The 11796-nt window shown below is 36.4% G+C and overlaps 1 protein-coding gene across 1 annotated transcript; it reads left to right on the forward strand.

Moving 5' to 3' along the window:
• The first annotated feature begins 536 nt into the window (after window positions 1-536).
• LOC127855212 (radical S-adenosyl methionine domain-containing protein 2-like) lies at window positions 537-9389 on the forward strand. Its single transcript, XM_052390630.1, has 7 exons — window positions 537-949; window positions 2127-2288; window positions 4907-5043; window positions 6338-6430; window positions 7536-7685; window positions 8237-8269; window positions 8865-9389. Exons 1-7 carry the CDS (start codon window positions 562-564, stop codon window positions 9027-9029), a joined length of 1128 nt encoding a protein of 375 aa, XP_052246590.1. The 5' UTR covers window positions 537-561; the 3' UTR covers window positions 9030-9389.
• Window positions 9390-11796: the final 2407 nt, after the last annotated feature.

Below are 11796 nucleotides of genomic sequence, written 5' to 3' on the forward strand. Positions count from 1 at the left end.
TTAATCATTTGAATTGGAGGTCCACCCATCTAACACTGTTAACAATGTCTGGATAAAGATTATGTCTCCCACCTCTTTAGTGGTTTGAGAAACATTTGAATTACCCTGTGTGTCTGTCTGTCTGTCTGTCTGTCTGTCTGTCTGTCTGTCTGTCTGTCTGTCTGTCTGTCTGTCTGTCTGTCTGTCTGTCTGTCTGTCTGTCTGTCTGTCTGTCTGTCTGTCTGTCTGTCTGTCTGTCTGTCTGTCTGTCTGTCTGTATGTGTGTCTGTCACACTTGATGTCTGAACTCAAGTTCTTGGTTGTTTTACATGCACTTTTATCATGCAAAATGCTGATTAGATAGCAGGAAATTGCATCATTTCAATGTGCGATTTAAAAACAATCGACGACAAGAGGGGGCACCCCTCCCGCACCCTCCCCGCTTGAGCCCCCCCCCCCCCCTCTCAAACATTTCTGGATAGTCCTCTGTATATATTCGACAAGAGTAATGTACTCAATATCACTTTTCAGAATCGCCTAATAATCTAGCGTAACATATACATTTATTTAATATTTACTATCATGATGGAGTTATTTGCAACTACCGCTTTCCTATTCTGCGCGGCGCTTTTTGCGTTCTTGCTTGCGATTAATCGCGTTCGGCTATATAACAAACTGAAAGAACCTAATAATAATCTGTGTGCAACGGAAAACACGTGCTGCGGTGAAATAAAATTGCAAAATGGCGAACTGCCGGCTGGAAAACTGCCGACGAGAAAACCGCCGGCGAGAATGCCGACTGTCATGCCGTCGGATAAAAAGGCCAAAAAAGTAGTCCCACTAAGCGTGAATTATCATTTCACGCGGAAATGCAACTACAAGTGCGGATTTTGTTTTCACACTGCGAAAACATCGTTTGTGTTACCGCTTGACGATGCGAAGAGAGGGCTAGAACTCTTGAAAAATGCGGGTAAGTGGTTGATCAATATACTTTGATATGAGCGGCGTTCTGCGAAAACTGGGATTAACGCATGTCCGTTGAGTCATTCAAGATTAGTCTGTGCTGACTTTGCAGTCCACGCAGGCTAATCAGGGACGACTCTTTCAGCGTCTTCTGAATTGTCCGTTTGAAGAAAAACTATTCTAAACGAAAATCCACTTTAAACGGAAAGTTTCGTCCCTGATTAGCCTGCACGGACTGCAAAGGCTAATTTGGAATGACACTTAAAGTTGAGCCCAGTTTTCCTAGAATGAAGCTCTTCTGAAGTTGTTGTTTTACGCGATTCGTCATCGAAAATGGCTTGTTTAAGACAATAGAGCTGTCTTTTGTTGAGTTAAGAAAATATAATCTTCTAGATACTGATGTTTATTTGGAGAATCTAAAATGTCTTATAATACAAAGCAAATAAATTATTGAATTGATTGAAATCGATCAGACTCATATTTGCAGAGTACATTCATTATGTCTGTATGATGTTTTAGTTCCTTGTTACTTTTTGATGTGAGAAATTTTGAACGTTACCTCGATGCGTGTTTGTTTGTTTAGATTTAAACTTCGAAAATCTCGTATGTTTACATCTCACCATTCAACCGGATTTTATGAATCATAAAAAAATACATAAGCCTCGCTCTGTGAAAAGGGGGTTAATGTATGTGCGTAAAGTGTCGTCCCAGAATAGCCTGTGCAATGCGAAATGCACAGGCTAATCAGGGACGAAACTTTCCGCGTAAACAGGAAGGGTCGACCTTTAAACGAAAAATACAATACAAGCGATATAGTGTCGTCCCTGATTAACCTTTGCGGATTGAAAGGCTAATCTGGGACGACACCTTACGCACATGCATTTTTAAACACCTTTTTCGTAGAGCGAGGCTCATATATATAAGTATATAGGCATATAAACGACGTTTCAATTTCTTTATCAGGTTATTCTGGGCCCGGTTGCTGAAAAATCAAAACTGTCTTTTAACTCAGACCCATACAAAATTAATTTTAAGAGCAATGTTACTATAAGCTATTCTAGCTTACATATAATTAAAACATACAACAAAGTCGTAACATTTTAAATCACATAAATAACTTGATAAAAAATAACTATTCGTTTAAGTTTTAAGCAACAATGCCCTGTTTCTTTCCATCGTTTAAGGCATGAAGAAAATCAACTTTTCCGGTGGTGAACCGTTCATAGTGAAGAAGGGAGCATTCGTCGGGGAGCTGGTTAAGTTCTGCAAACAGACGTTGGGCGTCGAGAGCGTCAGCATCGTCAGTAACGGAAGTCTCGTCTCGGAGCGCTGGTTTGAGAAGTACGGTAGGTGCTATCATACCCCCGCATGAGCCGCGTTCTAGGGAAAACCTGGCTTCATGCATGTGCGAAAAGTGTCGTCCCAGATTAGCCTGTGCAGTCTGCACAGGCTAACTAGGGACGCCAATTTCCGCCTAAACTGGATGTTCGCTTAGAAGAGACATACTGAACACGAAAAATACAATACAAGCGAGAAATTGTCGTAGCTGATTAGCCTGTGCGGACTGCCCATGCGAATCTGGGACGACACTGTACGCACATGCATTAAGCCCAGTTTTCCCAGAACGCGGCTCGTATAATCTCTCTGTTGGTCGGTCGCCCCGCATACAATGTTAATTGTTTATGGAGCTTACTACCAATACTACTTCCATATTTTTAGCGTTTGATGTCATACTTCAAATATATCATCACAATGAAGCGGAGATGTGCAATACACAATATTTACTTGCACATGTGATTGCGTAGATCAATTTTAGTTAACGCGTCAAGATAATGTGACTCGCATTTCGTCACATATATACGTGTTATCTAATACGAGTCAAATGTCAGCGTCGTTGCTATATTCAGTTTTAGTTTTTAGTAATAAGATATCTACATAGCGTGTGTTTAGCCCACCTGTAACCTACATTTTATCAGCAGTCTTAAAATAGCGTTATCAATGTTTAATATTACTTAACTTATCACCATGGGTAGCAAAGTCAACGATTGTATAAAATTTATAAAAGTTTGCAAATCATGATATATCTAGATATTTAAGTTAAATCGCGTGTTTTGGTTTCATTCGCACGATTTGGTTTCATTCAAGATTTCGTCCTTAGTTGTTTCAATGAGGTCGTCAACGTATCAGCTTCGCTTATTTCACATAATGAAAAGCATTGATTATTTATGTGTCTCTTGAAAAATCAACAGAAATCATTCGGCAAAGAACAATATGTATTCATATTATTTTTTGAAAACAAGTAAATTTGATATTTTGGTTGATTGTTTATGCTCGTCACGATGTTCAAAAACATTTTCTGAAAATGATTATTTCTTTATTTCTTGTCGTTTTCAGAGAACCAACAGGCATACTGTACTGGGCATTTTGTAACGTTGACGCGTATGCTTCTAAAATGATGTCATAGCTATTTTTTTGTCAATGAGGAATATTCGTTCGAAATTGTATTTGTTCGAAATACTATAGTATTTAATACTTTGCGATCGTCCCCATATTCGTGTACATAATTGTTTCATGCTCTTAACCGTAAATGAATCAATTAAGTGCGGTAAAAATACGCCATTTGAAATCATAAAATCTCATAACACACAAGATCAATTATTTATAAAAAAAATCTGTTCTTTTTTTTTAAATAAGAATGGAATATTTAGCGATCATGGAATATGCAGTAAAAATTGCACTTGAATTATATTGTTCATATACAAACACAATATTCTTAACCATGTGAACGATAAAAAGTACAGATTAAGGTTTATCCTAAAAAGTTTTGGAAATTTTATTATAAGAGCGGTTTAATAATATCGCTTCTTACAACCATTATAGCGGAACTATAATGTTTAATGTGTAACCACGATGGCCTTGACGGTAGACCGTTTACCGGTCATAGACACTTGTGTACACTTAAAGTAATGACCTATTTAACGTACTTTTTCAAATTACTCGAAGCACGCCGTCTTGACATGCTTTTATAACTTGTAAACAATAACGGTTTATCATGTAGTAGTATTCATATCGGATTTGTAAACAAACCAAGGCCAAACAATAGTAATTCTTACCATTACGATAGTAGGCCGTATCGCAATGTAAGCCTTAATGCGTAAACAAGTTGTTTGTTTCCGCTTACCCATCCGACCCTACTTTTCACGCGCCGACCCGTAATTTGACTGTAGTGTTGCAGGTTGAGTCTTCGGTCATTTTTGCGAAATTCCCTACCGGGTAAATTACTTTTAATTTTGCGATCATGTTTGCTTCATGCGATCATATAAACTAAACTAACTTGAAATTAACTGAAGCTAATTCATCTAAGACTATTAAAATACAAAATAATGATAATTAACGATGATTTCTGCAAGGCAATGCATATATTTATTAAACTGGGAATTAATTATTAAGAACGTAAACGAAGAAAACAAGTTCAGCCGACCGATACCTACCCCAAAATTGTGTCGATGTTAGTGGAAACTTGTTTTTCTTTTTTTGCCACACACAAATTTGCCGTTAGAGTAATATGAGTGCGTCACCATTATGTGAGCTATATCTTAGTCTAGTTCGCAAAAATATGTCGTAAAAGTAAGGTAAAAGAATGATACTTTAGAAAATGTGTGTGGGGGAACAGATAAGTGACACTTTTTTAGATTGAACGGTCTATTTAAACGCTTCTAACAGCTGTCCGTAATATGAGCCTTGCTCTATGAAAACGTGGGTAAATGTGGTCCACACAGGCTAAATGTAGTCCACACAGGCTAATCAGGGACGAAACTTTCCGCTTTTGTGATATTTTCGTTTAAAGGAAGTCTCTTCTTAGCGCAAGTCCAGTTTAGTCTGGGACGACACTTAACGCACATGTATTAAGCCCCGTTTTCCTAGAACGAGGCTCGTATCAAATTCCCGTAAAATATCTCTTCAGGTGAGTTTTTGGACATTTTGGCTGTCTCGTGCGACAGCTTTGATGCCGATACAAATGAGAAGATCGGTCGACAGCAAGGACAGAAAAGTCATCTGATTAGCCTGCGATCCGTGCGAAGACTGTGCGCTGATTATAAGGTAATACGCGGATGGTAAACAATAATGTATCGATTAGCATGCGGAGACTGTGCACCGATTATAAGGTCCACGGATGATAATCAATAAATTATGGATAAGGCTCTGATCTGTGCGAAGACTGTGCGCCGATAATAAAATAATGCACCGATGATAATAGTTTTTCGATAATAATTTATAATTTAATCGTTGAATTTATAAGCTCTCTCTGTACGATGGTCAAACAGTGTTTTGTAGGTTATGTATTTATGATAAGCAACTAGATGTTGATTATCCTTCAATTTGTACGATGGTTGTGACCAGGTTTTACGATCATATATTGCTGATAAGCCTTTCGGCTATTGACAAGACTCCGATCTGCATGATTACTGGTAATTAATATATTTTTTCGGACACTCTTAATTTTCGGACACCCTCTTTTTTAGCAAACATAATTATTTTTCGTGACTCTCAATTTTCGGACATACGGGTGTCGTCCATAATTAATGTCTCTTAATTTTCGGACATTAGATTTACAGCGCTATTCTACAGACTAGGGCCCTATTTTCGCTTATCTTGTGACACTTCGATCATGTTTGTTTTTTAACAACCGGATTAAAATCATTAAACCTGGCAGATGCATGCCTGAGGTCAATGGTTTATTACATTCGCGTAATTGGGTAAAACACCATGCTACAGCTAGGAAGGAAGCATAATCTGTTATGTTCTTACCTTTTGTTATATTTCATTTTAGACAATGTGAAGTTGTATTGATTTTGTTGAGCAGAGAAAGAAGAATAAATCACAATAAAATAATTGTAGATTGATTTATTGCTTTTATTTCAATATACGTTTCGGCCGTCTTAATTTGTGTCTCTCAATTTTTGGAGACCTGTAATTTTGGATATTTTTCGTTTCTAAATTTTCGGACACGAAGAAAAAAATAATTAAGTGTCCGAAAACGTAGAGTAATTACGACATTATGCGCTGGTTTAAAGATCATGCATTGATAATATGCATTCAAAATCTGCAATCTTTACGTTTGGCATTATTAGAATGTTTGTGCAGGTGGCATTCAAACTGAACACAGTTGTGAACACGTTTCAAATTTTCCAATCTTTGCGGACGTCTTTATAATAATGTTTTTGCAGGTGGCATTTAAACTGAACACAGTTGTGAACACGTTTCAAAATCTTAAATCTTTGCGAACGTCTTTATAATTATGTTTTTGCAGGTGGCATACAAACTGAACACAGTTGTAAAACATTTTTCAAAATCTTCAGTCCTTGCGGACGTGTTTATAGTTATGTTTTTGCAGGTGGCATTCAAACTGAACACAGTTGTGAACACGCACAACAAGGATGAGAACATGGTGGAGGAAATAATGCAACTGAATCCGTGCAGGTGGAAGGTAGCGTTACGTAGTGGCATTTATTTATTACACCTTATGTTTAATTATCTGAAAATTTCCTGTTAAATTAACGCATTTTACTATGTTTTTGACATTATGACATACTTACGTTTGGTGCTTTTATGTATATTTAGATAGGTACGTTTTGTATTAAGAGAGATGGTAAACGCCAGACTGCCGGGGATACATAATTCGCAATGTCTTTTTGTCAAACGGTCCAATTTGGTCTCGTATGTATCATGTTGATTAGAAAAATGTTTGGGCTTTGAAAGCGTCGAGTTGGGTGCGGTATAATTCAATCGCATTACGCTACAGTAGGTTTGCATAGAACATGCAACGGGTGACATGTGGGTCGAGTTGTCATTCTGCTTAAAACCTCGATAACGAAGTGGGGTATTTTTATGAAAATTTATTTATGTGTCAAGACTTCGTCCAAGGCCACTCCATTGTTTCTGTTATCAGAATATCAGTACACCAAGAAGCGTAGCGTATGTGAGATAACTTGCGATGATGTTTACACATAACCTATCTCAATACATTGCTTCCGATTATATAAAATGTAAATGGGTATAAAGGTTATCTATCTGAAAATAGGCATACGTTTTCCGCTTAATATTAGATTTGATAAATACTTAGGTATCTCCATTAAATTTAATCGGTAATTTAATGATAACTTATAAAGACCTCGCTTGGGATTGGGTTTTTAAGGTGGGTGGATTGAAGGTTTAGGTAACCATCATTAAAAAAGACAAAGAACACAAGTTTCCACGCAAAAGTTAGAGAAAAAATAAACTTACTTTATGAAATGTCATGCATGTAGATTTTTAAACATGACCTCTCTTTGATTATCATATGTCACGAGTAATGTTTCTGAAATAAGGAATACGGTTTCTGCTTAGCATAAAACATTCACATAATTTAGCATTTTTTGTTAATGCTACTGTTTCCTGTTTACACCTGCGTAGCTAGCAAAAAACATTTATCTACCTGTCATCATTGACTCAACTTGTTGCTGAATCTTAACTTTACTGGGTGCTGAATCTTTGCAATAAATGTGATCAAGTGATACAATAAAGACTAATTATGTCGTTTTCGTATTCCCCAGGTATTTCAGTGCCTCCTGATAGACGGTGAAAACACCGGTCCGGATGCACTAAGACGGGCAGAATCCTTTGTCATCACCAATGCTGAGTTTGACGAATTTCTCCGAAGACACAAGGATGTCGAATACCTGGTGCCAGAATCTAACGAAAAGGTGCGCGCGTTATGTTTGGTTGGTTCGTATTGTTATATTCGCCCTAACGCGGTCTGTGAACCGGAACCACGCTTTTCATGAACACATTACCTGGATTAAGTGGTTAACCAGTACAAAAAAACAACAGTTTCTCACAACTGCCTGGCTTAAATCAGTGTAAGAGGGGGGGGGGGGGGGGGGGGTAGAGACTGTACAATTTGTTCGAAACAAATCCCCGTACAACTGACCAGTCGGCAAATACGCGATCGCTCCGCCCACTAAGTTGTGCTTTCATAAAAACGCTTATTCCATTACTCCGTCAGTCTTTGTTTGTCGGACCATGTGGCCGCAATAAACGAAATCTGATTGAATATTACCTGAGTTTGATTGAAACCAGGCGAGTGGCCAATTAATGTGGACGGACTGGGATTCGAGCTTACAGAGTCCGTATTCACAGTGATGGCCACGATATTTTATAACGTTGAGCGTATAGTACTACTTTACGTTACTGCTTCACATTAGTTCTTACTCTGTTCGGCTTTTGCTTACATGTTTATATGTTTTTGTTTCAGATGCAGAAATCGTACCTGATCCTTGACGAATATGTAAGTTTATCAAATTCAACCTGACCCATATAAATTTACGTTTTGGTACTCAGCAGAGAGACAATGTTGCTCAAGTTGTTTCGTTCTTTACAAGACAAAACTCGGCAAACGACTGAGCAGTATCGCCTGTTACATTGCTTTACAAGAGTAATCAATTATTTGGTAGTATATGTAGAATATGTCTGATAATGCAGTTTATATAAATACCGACGTGTGTAGGCCGACAACCCTTATGCACGTGTTCGTAATCAAAATGGCATCATAAAATGTATGTTTATGAGACAATGGTTTTCTCATAGTATTTTACAGATAGCTAACATAAATGCATATAAGCCTCGCTCTGCGAAAAAGGGGCTTAATGCATGTGCGTAATGTTTTGTCCCAGATTATCCTGTGCAGTCCGCGGGGACGCCACTTTCCGCCTAAACTGGATTTTCGCAACAAAGATACTTCCTTTAAATGAAATATACCAATATTAGCGGAAAGTGTCGTCAATTTTAAGCGTGTGCGGACTGCACAGTTTGATCTGGGATGACACTGTGAGCACAAAAATTAAACCTCGTTTTCTCAGAGCGCCCCTCATTTTTTTCCACAGATGCGGTTTTTGGACTGCACGAAGGGTGCAAAAGAACACTCGAGATCTGTTCTGGACGTAGGCGTGGAGAATGCGCTCAATTTCAGCGGCTTCGACGAGAAAATGTTCTTCAAGAGGGGAGGCAAATACGTCTGGAGTAAAGCCGATATGCAGCTGGATTGGTAGCCTCCCTTTTAGAGAAAACAATTACCTTGGCAAATTTTAGTGTTTTGTTTTAATGTGATATTGGATATATATGAGCATTTCGGCAGCTAAAACATTATTTTTTGACCGGATAAGGCGTGTTGATAAGGCCCAGAAATTTTAATTGAAAGGAAACGCGGGACTAAAGTCTTATATCAGGTTTCAGAGGTATTCATGGGCATTACATAATAACATACACGCACAGGATTTCAAATGTTTGATAATCAAAAACATACATTATATAACGACTTAACACGAAAAGCAGAGAAGTTATGTTTAGTTGGGAACGAATATTCCAATATTAGAAAACAAACAGAATATTTGAATCCAAAATTTCGATTTGGATATTTGCGATTTCACGAAATTAATTGATGTTCTTTTTTAAAACAGAAAATTGTACGAAAACAGTATTGTGCTGACGACTGCCATGTATTAATCCGTGACAATATTGTTTGATTTTTTATCAATCATGTTCATGTGTTTGAATTTTTATACTTTGTACTTGATTATTATTGCCAGTGTTTTACTCGTCTTTTTCGCATAAATCTCGACTTTTATTTTTTTTAGATATATTTTAATTTATAAATATCGGTTGTTTTATTTAAAAAATAATAAATACAGAGTATGCGTTTTTTTTCTTATATTATAGAAGATTTGTTTTTGTTGTGCTTTTTTCTGATTTGCATCATCACATGTACAGCAGTAATACCATCGTCATGATCAACGCCATTATCACCACTACCATTATCACCACCACCTTTGTCCGGTTTGTTAAAAACATGGCAGGTGGAGAGCGGACCAGATTTCCTCAAATGGCTAGGGGTGGATCTAATATTGTCGGTGCGTTGGAGCTATGATCTTATTACATCACAATTTGAAGTAACTAATGCTATATTTTAAAATCGTAAACATTGCATAAGTCAGAGATATGACTCTGGTGTCATCTCTCTAGGCACTATTTAAATTGATCACGCGAGTCTTAAACCCATGTAAAATTGAATTATTAGTACCGACACATCATAGAGACAATCGTGCACAACAATGCCATTGTATAATTAACATACTCCTGTTTCCATATTTTAAAAATGGCGTCTTTTTGGTAGTTTTTCTGCTTAGCTTTTTGCGTCGGCCTATCTTTACAACTATCCTATCAGAGTATGAGGTTGTTACTTCATAAGCAGATATAAGCTCGAATTAATGGGCATTTCATTGCTTATCATTTTCCAGTTGTAAAGGAATCGCTTTGTGTGGCCGACCATTTGAGTTTTCGTACGTACCTTCTCAGTTTTTTTTAGCTTGTACGAATTTATAATCGTTCTAAGCTGTATGAAGTTTCCCCTTAAATATGACTACGTTAGGTGTTAATATATTTACAATATTTAATTAAAATATGACTACGTTAGGTGCTAATATATTGACAATATTTAATTAAAATATGACTACGTTAGGTGTTAATATATTGACAATATTTAATTAAAATATGACTACGTTAGGTGTATATATATTGACAATATTTAATTAAAATATGACTAAATAGGTGTTAATATATTGACAATATTTAATTTAAATATGACTACGTTAGGTGTTAATATATTGACAATATTTAATTAAAATATGACTACGTTAGGTGTTAATATATTGACAATAATTAACAAGCAGATAAAGGGTAAATAACTAGAAAAAAAGGAGACATACCTTCGATTAACCGGTATATTTTTCAATCAATGCCGCTTTACACTATATTATTCAGATTATTCTTACAATCCCCTGCAAGACGGTTACATTACATGCTAGAACAGAACAACAACTATGCTTTGTTTTGCTTATGGTTCGTGTTCTGTAGTGTAGTAAGAGTAATGGTAGTGGTCAGGTACAAAAATTTCTCTCGTAACGGAGTTTCTGATGTTTTATTGGCTTCTATAGCGAATGCGTATTTACTAGTATATAGTAAATTAAATAATCAAATCCGAAGTAGTTCAATGAACAAAAACACTACGATATGATAATGCATTACATGCTTTAATGGTACTTACAATGAATAACGACTGGGATACACAAATAAAACACGAAAATATGTTCCACTCAATAGATACACAGCACAACATTTGACATCTTATAAGTCTCTTACTGATTTCAACGGAGGAGATTGTAAGTTAGGCCTTAGTCTGTCATGTGCGGTTGCTCGAAAAGACATGTGAATGCCTTTTATACATGTGCTTATAAATGGCAATGTGAGAATTATGCGACGTTTAACAACACTTAGGTTTACATGTACTTATAAATGGCAATGTGAGGATTATGCGACGTTTCACAACACTTAGGTTTACATGTACTTATAAATGGCAATGTGAGGATTATGCGACGTTCACAGCACTTAGGTTTACATGTACTTATAAATGGCAATAAGAGGATAGAAAAACAATTTTATAGGTTATTGTTATATTGTTGCTTCATTGTTTTCACATTCGTATGGTACATGCACAAAAATAGCATAAAAATAAAGCTAATATTTGATTAAACATTGGCATGCATAATATGGCTGAATGCTATACTTTTAATTATTACCTCTATTACAATTTGAGTATGTTACCTTATGAGTGTTATATCCATTTATATATGGATCGAAGTATATTATCTAAATAATATTATTCTATACCGACACAATATTATAAGTAAATGGCATTATATTCGAAAAACAGTTCGGCGTATTTGTGAGTGCGAATTTATTTGTATATAGATTATACTACTT

The sequence above is a fragment of the Dreissena polymorpha genome, chromosome 13, assembly GCF_020536995.1.
Source record: "Dreissena polymorpha isolate Duluth1 chromosome 13, UMN_Dpol_1.0, whole genome shotgun sequence".
Taxonomy (NCBI): Eukaryota; Metazoa; Mollusca; class Bivalvia; order Myida; family Dreissenidae; genus Dreissena; species Dreissena polymorpha.

Bases quoted from the DNA above. Each gene is read 5' to 3' on its own strand.
- LOC127855212 (XM_052390630.1), top strand. From the start codon at position 562: ATGATGGAGTTATTTGCAACTACCGCTTTCCTATTCTGCGCGGCGCTT. The intron at 2,289-4,906 runs GTAGGTGCTATC...ATATCTCTTCAG, and splicing joins GCGCTGGTTTGAGAAGTACG to GTGAGTTTTTGGACATTTTG. The intron at 8,270-8,864 runs GTAAGTTTATCA...TTTTTTCCACAG, and splicing joins ACCTGATCCTTGACGAATAT to ATGCGGTTTTTGGACTGCAC.